The sequence below is a fragment of the Mustelus asterias genome, chromosome 21, assembly GCF_964213995.1.
Source record: "Mustelus asterias chromosome 21, sMusAst1.hap1.1, whole genome shotgun sequence".
Taxonomy (NCBI): Eukaryota; Metazoa; Chordata; class Chondrichthyes; order Carcharhiniformes; family Triakidae; genus Mustelus; species Mustelus asterias.
Window position 1 is genome coordinate 63,587,309 of NC_135821.1, and position 13,995 is coordinate 63,601,303.

Below are 13,995 nucleotides of genomic sequence, written 5' to 3' on the forward strand. Positions count from 1 at the left end.
GGAAAATTCCGCCCTCTGCCTCAGAAGGCAGGGGAGGCAGGGTCATTTAAACAGTTTAAGGAAGAGGTCGATAGAGTCTTGTTAGGCAAGGAAATTAAAGGTTATCGGGGGTAGATGGGAATGTGGAACTTGAAACGCAAACAGATCAGCCATGATCTCACTGAATGGTAGAGCAAGCTCGAGGGGCCGTATGGCCTACTTCTGCTCATATTCCATACGTTCCCGCTTTCCCAGAGTGGTTTCTGAGGCCAGCTGGAAACCCCCTGGGGTCTGATGGGAAGCCAACTAAGGCAATTAAACAGACAATTGAGCCCTTTTTAGGTCAGCCAGAGAAGGTGGGCAGAGATAATGTTTTCACCCCTGTTGATTGTCTGTAAATAAATCACAAAATCCAATGGAAGGATTGTAACAAAACCTGGTACACAGATTCTGTATGACCAAGGAAGAACTGATTAGTTTTTGGTGAAGGAAGGTATGGAACAGGATCCTGGAAATATTTCCAAAGTATCTGTTAACATTGAGAGATCAGATGAATTAACATGTTTAATGAATGTTATGGATTAGTTTAGAATATTGTGGATTAATTTAGAATGCTGTGGATTGCTTTAGAATGTTGTGTATTGCTTTAGAATGTTGTGGATTGCTTTAGAATGTTGTGGATTAGTTTAGAATGCTGTGGATTACTTTAGAATGTTGTGGATTTGTTTAGAATGCTGTGGATTACTTTAGAATGTTGCGGATTACTTTAGAATGTTGTGGGTTGCTTTAGAATGTTGTGTATTGCTTTAGAATGTTGTGGATTTGTTTAGAATGCTGTGGATTACTTTAGAATGTTGTGGATTTGTTTAGAATGCTGTGGATTACTTTAGAATGTTGTGGATTACTTTAGAATGCTGTGGATTTGTTTAGAATGCTGTGGATTACTTTAGAATGTTGTGGATTGCTTTAGAATGCTGTGGATTGCTTTAGAATGTTGTGGATTTGTTTAGAATGCTGTGGATTACTTTAGAATGTTGCGGATTACTTTAGAATGTTGTGGATTGCTTTAGAATGTTGTGTATTGCTTTAGAATGTTGTGGATTTGTTTAGAATGCTGTGGATTACTTTAGAATGTTGTGGATTGCTTTAGAATGCTTTGGATTACTTTAGAATGTTGTGGATTGCTTTAGAATGTTGTGGATTTGTTTAGAATGCTGTGGATGACTTTAGAATGTTGCGGATTACTTTAGAATGTTGTGGATTGCTTTAGAATGTTGTGTATTGCTTTAGAATGTTGTGTATTTGTTTAGAATGCTGTGGATTACTTTAGAATGTTGTGGATTACTTTAGAATGTTGTGGATTTGTTTAGAATGCTGTGGATTACTTTAGAATGTTGCGGATTACTTTAGAATGTTGTGGATTGCTTTAGAATGTTGTGTATTGCTTTAGAATGTTGTGGATTTGTTTAGAATGCTGTGGATTACTTTAGAATGTTGTGGATTACTTTAGAATGTTGTGGATTTGTTTAGAATGCTGTGGATTACTTTAGAATGTTGTGGATTTGTTTAGAATGCTGTGGATTACTTTAGAATGTTGTGGATTACTTTAGAATGCTGTGGATTTGTTTAGAATGCTGTGGATTACTTTAGAATGTTGTGGATTACTTTAGAATGTTGTGGATTGCTTTAGAATGTTGTGGATTGCTTTAGAATGTTGTGGATTTGTTTAGAATGCTGTGGATTACTTTAGAATGTTGTGGATTACTTTAGAATGTTGTGGATTTGTTTAGAATGCTGTGGATTACTTTAGAATGTTGTGGATTGCTTTAGAATGTTGTGGATTTGTTTAGAATGCTGTGGATTACTTTAGAATGTTGTGGATTACTTTAGAATGTTGTGGATTGCTTTAGAGTGTTGTGGATTGCTTTAGAATGTTGTGGAATGTCTCAGCTGATGTGGTGCAATTTGCACAGCTCTCAAAATGCAAGCAGAGTTTTCAGAGCAGGTTGTTTGATGTTGATTAACCTGAAACCTCCTGAGTAAAATGGGAACTCTGAATAATTTTTTTTTCAGCTTTGTACTTCTTGAGCACCGGCTTTGCAGGGAAAAGCCTCAAGGGAGGCTTTGTAATCTTAATAGCATTGAGCTAACACAGTGTGGCTGAGATATTGCTGTACTAAGTGCCTTCTTCACTTGGTAATCCTGAATTCATTATTTCCCAGCCTGAATACAGATTCCACACTATGTCTACATCTCACCAGGTTGGAGAAAGTAAATGCACAGCAGGCATTCATTGCAAAATGAAACTGACCCCTGACATCAACACAATAAAGGTTGGAATTAACAAGTCAATGGTCAGCCATGGTGAAAGCCTTGTCCTGACAGGAGTCCCACTTTCCACCTGACTTCACTGATTTCTTTGTAATCAGCAGCTTTGTCCAGTCACTATCAAGTGTCTTGGACTCCACTGAGGGTCATCCCACTGTGTTGTCTGTGAGACTTCCCTGTAACATGAGGTCTACTGATTCTGCAGTTGATTGGATCTCTAAGGCAATGGGGCAGATTCCTCCAACCCAGCAGCCTTCACCAGTGCCACCTGCAGCTATAAGACTCACAGGCGATGTAGACAAGGCTGCACCTCGAAAGAGGCAATATCCCCAGCACCAGGTCTGGGGTCATGGGGCAGCTTCCTCACCCTCTCTGAATTAAAGTGTCTCAGACAGCTAAGGCTCCCTCAGCAAGTAGTTGCAGACATCTGCAGCCTTTGAGAAGCATACCTCTGCCCAAGTGGAGCACGGTGGCACAGTGCGTAGCACTGCTGCCTCACAGCGCCAGGGATCGGGGTTCAATTCCAGCTTTGGGTCACTGTGTGTTTGTGGAGTTTTCATGATCCCCCCATGTCTGCATGGGTTTCCTCTGGATGCTCCGGTTTCCTCCCACACTCCAAAGATATGTGGGCTATGTTGATTGGTCATGATAAATTGTCCCTTAGTGTTAGAGTGTAGCAGGGTAAATACGTGGGGTTATGGGGGATAGGGCATGGGTGGGATTGTTGTCAGTGCAGGCTTGATGGGCTGAATGGCCTCCTTCTGCACTGTAGGGATTCTATCATTCTCGGAGCAGGTGGCCCATAGATGTTAAGGTCACAGCAGCCCTCAATTTATTCACATCCCATTCTTCCCAAGAATCTACTGGCAACATAAGTAGGATCGCGCAATCCCCGTCCAGAGATTTGAACCCACGATCCAAGTTAATGTTCCCACTTGCAGTATTGAGGATGTGCTGCATTGCTAATCGGGACCCTGTGTGAGCTCTCAGGTGGATATTACAGATCCCATGGCATTATTTGAAGAGCAGTGATACTTTCCCCAGTGTCATTGCCAACATTTATCCTTCTATCGATCAAAAAGTGAATTGGGTTGATGAAGGTGACAATGGAATCAGGACCCTGAGGGAAGAGGGAAGCATGGATAAAGGAAAAAAACTTCACTTCATAAACAAGTTTAATTTAAGTCACAGCTACATATGAGTTGTCAGAGAAATTGAACATAAATAAAGTGTAAACCACGTGTAAACATAATTTTGCAAAAAGTCTTTCTGTACAAAACACTTCAATTGATACACAAAATATAATGGAGATGCAAAAAAAAACTACCTAGTAACTTTGGTGCAAATGTATGTATGTCAATCTATCCCTGTAGCATTTTCCACCTGCTGCTTGGCTTAGTTTAAAGGATGCTGAACATCACAGCTGAGAACAGCCTGATTTCAATCAGTTGACCCCAAACACTTAGCCAACAGCATTCGGTTTTCACGAGAGGAAGAGATAGAGGCGCAGTGACTCAGTGCAAGCTTCCTCAGTATCATTGGGCAGGAGGTACTTTTTATTTTGATCAATGGGCTTCAGCTGTGACAATTGCTTCTTTCCACGGAGGAATTTCTGATCTCCTCCAGTCGAGAATGAACTCACCACTAGTATTGTTCATGCTGCTACAAGGTCGGTTGTTTCCCCGTAACTGCAAGGAATATTTGTTGGACACACAGATCACAGAGTAGAATTTACCACTGGCGTCACTGTCATCAAATACTAAACATACCCGATTAAGTTTGCATTATTCACCACAAATTTGAATTCAAAATCTGGAATTAAATGTCTAATGATGGCCACGAAGCCATTGTCGATTGTCGTAAAAAGCCATCTGGTATGTCGTTTAGGGAAGGAAATCTGCCGTCCTTACCTGGTCTGGCCTACATTTGACTCCAGGCCCACAGCAATGTGTGTGGTTGACTCTCAAATGCTCTGGAATGGAGGGCAGTTGGGGACGAGCAATAAATGCCGGTCCAACCAGCGGGGCCCACACCCCCTGAATGAATAAAAAAGGAATTCACTGCTAATCCAAATAGCACTGCAATATAAGTTCTATGTTTGACACAAGCCCAATCTTTTTAAGAAAGAAGGAACATCCTATTGGCTTGTTGCTTCCAGTCATGAGATCTTTTTAACTCATTTAGGACGTCAACGCTATGAAGATTAGATCTGTTTGTCGAGTAGTGGGATACACTATTGATTGCCCACCCTGGTTTAATTCTCTGCTTTCTGACCCTGCTTTCTGTAGATCCCCATGAGAATTTGCTGCCTTTCCACCTTTGTCATGATCCTGGCACTTGGTTCTCTGCTTCCCTGGCTAGTATGGAGGATATTATCTTCACTCACTTTAAGCCAATGATTCAACGCACAATCCAAAGAGAGTTTAAGACAGTTTTTGCTTGTAAAATTTGACTTGCAACTGAATCTATCAAAAATGCTTGAAAAAATAACTGTTACCCATAATATTAAACTGCAGGAGAGAACCCACTTGGTTAGAAAACAGTCACGGGAACTGTTCGACAAAGCAAAGAACAGTTTGAGAATTGTATAGTTATCAGATCAACCTGGTCTCTCCTAAGCTCCTGTCCTCATGGTACGTGTGACTGAACGGTGTCTACTCTTCCTGAACCACTCCCCAAGCTGTTGTATAGCATCTATCAGGAGACTCAGAGAGGAGCAGGCTTGGGCCTACATACACCACATGGGATCATCTCGTTCCTGTTGTTGGTGTCATTTTAAAGATAACATTAATGATGTAGATTGGCACTGAACTGTGTGAACTTCTAACCCTGAGCGGTTTCCAAGAGAAAAAAATGGAAGAAATGGAGATTTCTAGAGGTAGATTCTAAACAACCTGATTAATCAGGGTTTTTCCTGAAAATTAATGCTGAACCGTGCTAGCTGACTGTACGGAAAATGCTGGAGATCATTAATAGCTATTAATTGTATGCATTCGTGTGGGTATGCGTGTGTGTGTGGGGGGGTGGGGGGAGGGGAGCATGCATGTCTGTGTGTGAGAAAGTTCAAATCAAATGAGTAACGCTTCACAAACTGGCCTTTCTCAGTTTACGACACCCCTTATTTTAAATGAGAAGGTTGCTCATTGCTGTCAGTTTTGGAGCGATTAGTACCATTGAGATCCTTTAAGATTCCACCCTGATCTTAGCTCATTGAACCCACCGCCAACTGATTTGGAACCCCAAACTGCAAAGAGCCAGTGATGCATTGTGAAAACACATCAGGTCGAGCGGAAGCCCATGTGGTAGTACATTTCACAATGTGATGGTTACTGACCAAGAGTTGAGGAAGGTTGGGAAATATTTAAGTGAACCCACTGCACCTCTAGTAAACAAACACATCAAAAAGCAGGAATGTTTCAAGTGGACCCAGTTCAAGAAATGTACTGCTTTGGTTTGCATATCGCCAGGGTTCTCATTTTACCGTGGAAACCACCATCAGAGGCATGGATACCACCCATTGAATCCTCTGAAACCACAGGATTGATGGGAGTCATGGGCATTACCACGGCAGCCATGAATATCGCCTACTGACACCTCGTAAATTACAGGAGATCTCTTTTAATCAGAGTCGGCCACTAGTAACCATGGAAACTATGGATAACATGGAAAACCGTGCAAGGAAAGGCTGAAGATTTACATTAGTTCTCAACCTTCGAGAATCAAAGGTGAATTCAGACACAACTATTCAGTCATCAATAGCCATTGGATTTGATTGTTTCCTCTGGGCCAATAGGTGTCCATGTCGGTGAATTGGTGGTTTCCATGGCAATGTCACTCAAAAACATTTAAATCCAAATCCAGTGTAAAAGACAAAAGATAAATTTGTGTTCTCAAAGAAAACAATACAACAGAGGAACAGAATTGCTCCGTTAGGCTACCACAGTCAGGGTTAGGGCCCCAGTGTATGACTATTTTCTATCAAGAGGTCCAAAATGTTTCTAGGTTTTACATTTTTTTTTACAAAAACTAACTTCTTTCTATCAAAAGTAGCAATTTCTTATACTGTTTTTCATTATCAAAAAGAGTTTTTTTCACCTGAGCAATCTTTACACCTACTCGCTATAACATGTTCAAAAACATATTCTACTTAAACGCTCTAGGAATTGCTTAAATCACATCTTCACCAGGTCTAATCCTTGAGCAATTTTGTTTTTGGTATTCTTCTAACTCAGCCAACAGGTAATATATATTCTTTGTTCTGTTGCTTTTGAATCTATTTCAATTTCACCTCATTCAGTCAACTATAAAGTACTCCAGCAAGATAAATGAAATCTTTGTTGAAGTGCTTGTCATACCATTAAATGGCTTCAGCGGGTTATGGCTTCAGCACAGCCACCAATGCAAACCTCACTGCACCCTGAGTAAAAACGCAGGTTGTACCCCATTGTATGTCCTGCATTGTCAGCGGTTGTTATAAGTATGTGGAACGAGATCAATTTTACTGCTCCAGTTTTAGCAGTGACTGGCAGACATACGGGCATAATGAGAAGAAACTGTGTCACATTCTCAGCTCCGGGAAAGTGGGGAAGTGCAAAATACAATGGTGGAGACAGAACAGTGGAACCAGGCCATCTATCCCTGTAAACCCCATACATTTACCATGGCTAATCCTCCTAACCTGCACATCTTTGGACACTAAGGGGAAATTTTAGCATGACCAATCTACTTAACCTGCACATCTTTGGAATGTGGGAGGAAACTGGAACACACCCACACAGACACTAGGAGAATGTGCAAACTCCACACAGGCAGTGACCCAAGCCGGGAATCGAACCCGGGTCCCTGGTGCTGTGAGGCAGCAGTGCTAACCACTGTGCCACCGTGCCGGCCCTCACAAGTTTACTCTCACAACCAGACAGCAAGATTTCAACTTTTAAGGTTGCATGAAGGTGATTTATTGGTTGGATTCAGAAGGATCCTATCCTCCTCCTTTTAAAGAATGACTGGTAGTCTCAGCTCAGCTAAGCCTGGCCAATAACACTGCATTACACCCGATTGTCTCTAAGTGATCTCCCACAAACAGCATTCAGACTGAGAGTGAATGGGACCGTCAGTTAAACTCAAACATCACAGACACAGATATCAAGAACTGAAGGGCAATTTGTCCTGACGATGCCTGTTTGACAAGCTGGGCTTTTGAAATAATTCAATTATTTCCCATCGCCAGTACCACAGATATCAATCAATCCCACATTTTAGTCACTGTGAACTTTATTTAAAATAAAGGAATGTTTTGTCTCTTAATAAATAAGATATAGCCCTTAGAAGAATAAACTCATATCTGATTGTCTCTTAACTGATAAAAATATATACCATTTTCTGTTGCATAAATATATTGAACATACCCTGAGAAAGCTATGAAAGCACAACTGGTTATTACCGCAGAGGTCGGGTCTGCACGTGGTCTACACCCAGTAATGGCCATGTGTTTGGGAATTATTTTTTTGGTCTGAGTGAATTAATATGAACTCACAAGGATAACAAGAGTGGATTGACAACTTGTCAGATCCTATAACGTAAGCTACAAGAAGAGTAAACCAAAACACACACACACATACACATAGACAAATATAAAACACAGCAGATAACTACTCCAGTGATTGGAAGTACTTTGAATCCACATTTTTGTTATGGGATTCGTTCCCTCAATGCCATGAATTTTCCTTCTAGTTTGTCCATTAAAGTCAGCTGCCTGCTCTGAGCCCCAGTGATAAACCATGTTTGGTGAAGAGCTCATCAAATTAGTCCCAGCACACGAGGACCTATGTGCAATTACAATCTGGCTTCTTGCTTAACCCTGACAGGCAGAAGAGGCGGTGGACTCTGGTGGAATATCATTAGATTGGAATTCTTGGTCCTCTCATGAAAGCCAATGGTTGGAAGATGGTCTCCAGTGTTCTTGTGGCCCTCTGCACCGAACTGTTCCTCTTTGTAGCCCTTCCCAAGGGCAGTAGCTATAAGCTGGTCAGTTACTACCTCTATCTCAGCTGCCGTGGCACCCTCTTCCAGTCTTTCTGCATGCTCGCTCATGTCAAACTTATCAATGGTGTCATCAATCCTGAGGAGCTCCTCCTTGGACAGTCTGGTCATGGAGGCCATGGGGCAGTTGCTTTTCTGGTGGATTTTCAGGCTGCACTGGTGGATGTAGCTCCTGGGACAGAAGTGACACTTGTGCTGTCGCTCCTTGTTGTGCAGGCGCCTGTGCAGCTTGAGGTGGACAAACTGGGTGAACTTTGCTGAACACTGCTTGCACTGATAGGGCTTCTCTCCGGAGTGCAGGCGGAGGTGAGTCTTCAGGTTACTGGTGCTGCTGAAACGTTTGTGACACACCTGTGGCAAAGAAAGTTGGAGACGTCAATCAGGACAACTGGGTAAGAGCAGGAGAGACAGAGAAAACACAGAGGAGACTGATAACAGGTATATTAGGCTGGCGCATTTCATGATTATTCCTGGATCTATGGAAACAATAAAGTGGAGCTTTTTTTGTGTGATTCGGAGATGAGGCCCAGCACCGAACCCGGTCAGACAATAGAGATGTGTCCAAAAACAGGTTGGCCATTTGTCCCAAACTGATTCCACTCTGTGTTAAGTTAATATGGGGGCTAAGATTTTAATGGTGAGCATTTTGCATTCTGCTCCCTGTTTGGAAGTGAAGCAATGGGGGTGGCCTGCATTTTATGGCTATTTATTTTCTTTCCTTTCCTTTCAACCGCCCCCCCCCCCTCCCCCTTTCTCTTGCCACAGGTCTGTGTTTGAGTTACAGATTCACCAGGCACCTGCTGTGTTCTTACACCTCCCTCAAGTCCCTTCAACTGTCAGGGATAGCAACTGGTGCTTGCTCAGATGTAGAGGTGGCCCAAGACAGGCATAACACTGACAGTTTAGCGAAGCCTGTGCCCAGCATAGATGGGCGTTTGGGGCCACTGCCATCTTTGTCAAGCTCATTTTGTATAGGTCTTCCAGGCACCCATTTAACACACGCGCAGATTACACCTGACCTCCTGCCACCACCTCCAGAGTTAATGAATGATGTTTGGCCAGGCCATGTATCACCATGTAGCACCGTCACTTTGCATTGAACAGTCAGATTCACAGTCCCACTCATTCCAATGATTGAAAGCACTTTAATGACCTTGGGCAAGTTCTTTGTTTTCGTACCTGGCATTGGTGAGGTTTCTCGCCGGTGTGTACCAGATAATGCTTTTGGAGATGGGCCAGTTGCGTAAATGTCTTGCTGCAGGTGCTGCATGAGAAAGGCCTCTCTCCGCTGTGGACCCTCAGGTGAACCTGCAAGAAACGGAACGCAGTTATACTACAGGCTGCTGCTGGTGGCAGGGTTCCATGGTCCATCAAAAGTGCAGTGGGAGCTTCTTTCCCAGAACCGAGGCAGTCGCTGTCTTTATGGGACGGTGACTCATTATCATTATGGTTTCCGGAATTTCGCAGGTTAAAGTCTTTATGCTAAACGGCTCCTTATCAAAGGGTATGTGGTGTGTGTCATATAAAGGAAAGAAAGAACTTGCACTGATGGAAGACTTCCAAATCTCAGGACATTCTAAAGTGCTTTACAGCCAATGAAGTATTTTTGAAGTGTAATCATGTTGTAAATGTAGGGAATGCATCAGCCAATTTAGCACACTATAAGCACCTATTTTCAGTGATGTTGATTCAGAGATAAATATTGTCCAGAGTACTTGGGAAAACTCCCCACCCTTTTTCAGCGTAATGCCTCGGAATATTTTACACCCCCACGGGCAGCAGACAGGGCCACTCCTCCAACAGAGCAGCACTCCCTCAGTACTACCTAGCTTGCTCATTTTTTTCGCCGTTGTTTTAATCATTCCACGACTAAATGATTTAATCAATAAAACCTCTGCCCCAGCAGCAGAGTTAACGTGAGTCACTAAGTTACACTGAGATTTGCTTGTAATGAACTGATGGGTCAGCTTGTTTGGTGCAGCTTTTAATTGAGAGACAGCGAATGTGCCTCATGAACACGGCTTAGACACAAATTACTCAAAGACTTCCTGTGTCAAATCCTCCACCAAACAATTATTTCTCATCTTAAAGATACAGCAACATTTTTCAAACTCATTCTCAGGATGTGGGCATTGTTACCAAGGCCAGCAGTTACTGCCCATCTCTATTCACCATGAGATTGTGGGTGTGTCCGCCCCTCCTCGTGAGCCGCTATCCTTTGTAGTGGGTTCATACAACCAAATGCCTGACTAGGCCACTCCAAAGGGTGCTTAAGGATCATTCTCTGGATTATTGGTCCGGTGACGGAATCCCCGAACTACCTTACCCAAGTGAAGTGCTGTTGCAAGTGTTGTTCTACATTGAACCCAACTGCCTTGGGGGCATTTTAATGTTAAATTGTGGCATTTCAGAGAATCGTATAGCACAGAACTAGGCTGTTTGGCCTTAAAAGATCTATAAATTAGTCATATTCCCCTTGGCCCTGCAATTATTTTCCCCTCCGATTTTATTTGGGTCAATAAACCACATACGTATGAGTTTACATAGAAATTGAATTCTGTATTGCGACAAAGCACAGGCCCAGACAGACTGAGAGGCAGCCTCAGGTGGACAACAATGTCATTCACAGGTTAATGAACTACATTAGCTAAGAGTTAAGACACTGTGAACCTCCCCAATACCCCCAGCTCCGTATAACCCCTCTGTTCCCCATTACCCCCAGCTCCCCATTACCCCAGCTCCCCATTACCCCAGCTCCCCATTACCCCCAGCTCCCCATTACCCCCAGCTCCCCATTACCCCAGTTCCCCATTACCCCAATTCCCCATTACCCCAGTTCCCCATTACCCCAGTTCCCCATTACCCCCAGCTCCCCATTACCCCCAGCTCCCCATTACCCCATTACCCCAATTCCCCATTACCCCAGTTCCCCATTACCCCAGTTCCCCATTACCTCTGTTCCCCATTATCCCCCAGCTCCCCAATATCCCTGGTCCCCATTACCCTATTACCCCAGCTCCCCATTACCCCCGTTCCCCATTATCCCCCCAGCTCCCCATTACCCCCGTTCCCCATTATCCCCCCAGCTCCCTATTACCCCAGCTCCCCATTACCCCCGTTCCCCATTATCCCCCAGCTCCCCCATACCCCAGTTCCCCATTACACCAGCTCCCCAATAGTCCTGTTCGCCATTACCCCATTACCCCCAGCTCCCCATTTACCCCAGTTCTGCATTATGTGATTAAATGCTAAGTGAAAGAAGAGACACTAACATTCTGATCATAATTATTGGAATGATGAAACCTAATTTTCTTTACTCTTGAGACTATTTTGGAAAAACTTTTAAGGATCTTTCTGCATGGTGGATTCTTTTCTTGGGAGCGTGGAGGAATAAGTAATACACTTCGTGGAAAGAGTTACAGAGTCCGAGCTATCCCCCAACACTAGCACTGAAGAAACAAACTGTAATTTCAGCACAGTTGACTCCCAAGCAGAGTCAGATGAGTCTCTTTTACAAATAAATTATAAATAATACATACCTTTAAGTTGGATAGCTGGCCGAAGGTCTTTGAACACACGTTGCATTCATATTTGATCTTCCCATTCTGTTTCTTCAGTGGGTATGGAAGTGACTTATAACCAGGGGAATCTGCCAGAGAAATCTTTGGTTTGCTCAGATTCATCGCTTCCTCACTTCCTGGAACCCAGGAAGTAGCTTTCAGCTGCACCAACAACTCAGAGGTTATTGAGGTACCTGACGGTGGTGAGCGGTTGAGAGCAGTTTCCTTTAGGCCCATTGCTGGGCCGGTGGGTGAAAAAGCGCTGGTGGGGGCAGAGATAAGGACACCCCTTGGTTGCTCGGGAACATGAAGCCTTTGGCTTTCTTCATTGGACAGCGCGACGGGCAGAACAGTTCGGCTCATCATGGGATGAGAGGGGCAGTCGCCGCCCACAAACCCGCCGCAGACTGGGGCCACCCTGCCAAACAGATTGAGGTTGTTCACATTGTTCAAAGTCGCTGGGCTGTTCAGGGGGTGAATATTGTTAAAACTGGGTGAATAGGGAGGCAATATAAATCTGGGGTAGTGAGGAGAGAGGGAGCTGTAAGGATACATATACTGATGTTGGACATGGCTTGGAGGCGAGTACATTGGGTAGGAGACAAGGCCCTCGGTGTGGGTGTGACGTCCATTCAAATGCAGAGGGAGTTCTTTGTGAAGAGAGGTAGTTGAGTTGGGAGACAGAACCTGAGGGCTTTGTTGAACAATGGGACTTTTTGATCTTTGGTTTGGACTGGTTCTGTGTAGAGGTCTTGTTCGGTCCAATGGCCTTTCATTGTCATTAACACCATTTATCTTTGAGCTATTGTCTTCTGGTGGAGGTCTGGTCACTACACCTGGATAAAGCTTTTTGCTGCAGTCCATTATTTGGTCATCTGGAGTGATGGGTGGTGTATCTCTCTCAATTATTTCCACATCCACTTTTTCTTCCTCATTCTTTGTGTTGTTAGCATATTGTTTTTGGCCTTCTTGAGTATCTTCTCTGCTCTGAGGTAGCTGGCAAGTGTATTCAGACACTAGATCCTTATATCCCTTGCCATTATGTTCTGGAACGAAAAAAAAAATCAGATTGTTATCTTATGCAATAATCGGCAGAATTCTTACTAACTGGTGAAGGAGATGAAAAGAAAGACCAGGACTCACGATGCAAGATACTGTTAAAATTGAATCAGGACACTGAGGAGAGTATCTCCTTGAAAAGTCATAGTTGAGTAAAGCCACACTAAAAATCTAAAAGGCTACCATGGTTCAGTGGTAACACTCTCGCCTCTGTGTCAGAAGGTCACGGGTTCAAGACCCGCTCCAAAGACATGAGCAAATAATTCAGGCTATTCTAGCCTGAATATTCTAGCCTCAGGCTGTGGGCAGCACGCTTGCACAGTGCCAGGGACCCGAGTTCGATTCCCGGCTTGGGTCACTGTCTGTGTGGAGTTTGCACATTCTCCCCGTGTCTACATGGGTTTCCTCCAGGTGCTCCGGTATCCTCTCACAGTCCAAATATGTGTGGGTTGGATGGATTGGCCATGCTAAATTGCCCCTTAGTGTCAGGGGGACTAGCTAGGGTAAATGCACGGAGTTATGGGGATAGGGCCTGGGTGGGACCGTGGTCAGTGCAGACCCGATGGGCCGAATGGCCTCCTTCTTGCACTTATGATTCTATTGCTTCATCACAGTACTGTGGGAACCCTATGCTATCAAAGGTGTCAGCTGTCGGATGAGATGTTAAACCTCAGGCCCTCTCAGATGGGCTTCAAGGATTCTACAACACTATCCAAAGAAAAGCAGGGAAATTTTCCCTGGAGTCTTGGCCAAAATTTATCCTTCGACCAACATGAATAAAAACAACCTTATCTGGCCATTATCACGTGGCTACTTGTGGGATTCTGCTGTGTGCATGTTGACTATCACATCTCCTACCAGAAAGCAGCGACGACACTTCCAAAGTCATTTTTGGCTGCAAAGCACTTTTAAGATGTTTGCATAGCAAAGTTGAAAAATGTAACAACTTGTGGTTACTTTCAAACGTGATGTTATCCTGCACAGCGGGATTTACACTCCCAGAAAGCAATGAGAGCAAGATCAGTGGCTA

At 43.7% G+C, this 13,995-nt stretch overlaps 1 protein-coding gene across 3 annotated transcripts in view; it reads right to left on the reverse strand.

Annotated features, from left to right (window-relative positions):
• Positions 1 to 3,472: 3,472 nt before the first annotated feature.
• LOC144509338 (PR domain zinc finger protein 1-like) overlaps positions 3,473 to 13,995 on the reverse strand; it is a 53,665-nt gene continuing 43,142 nt past the window's right edge. For all 3 annotated transcript variants that reach the window (XM_078238016.1, XM_078238018.1, XM_078238019.1), the window contains 3 exons: positions 11,886 to 12,952; positions 9,526 to 9,654; positions 3,473 to 8,697 (listed from right to left, as the gene is read on the reverse strand). In XM_078238016.1, coding sequence (XP_078094142.1) covers positions 8,140 to 8,697; positions 9,526 to 9,654; positions 11,886 to 12,952 — 1,754 coding nt within the window. In that variant the 3' untranslated portion in view covers positions 3,473 to 8,139. The remainder of the gene's footprint in view (positions 8,698 to 9,525; positions 9,655 to 11,885; positions 12,953 to 13,995) is intronic.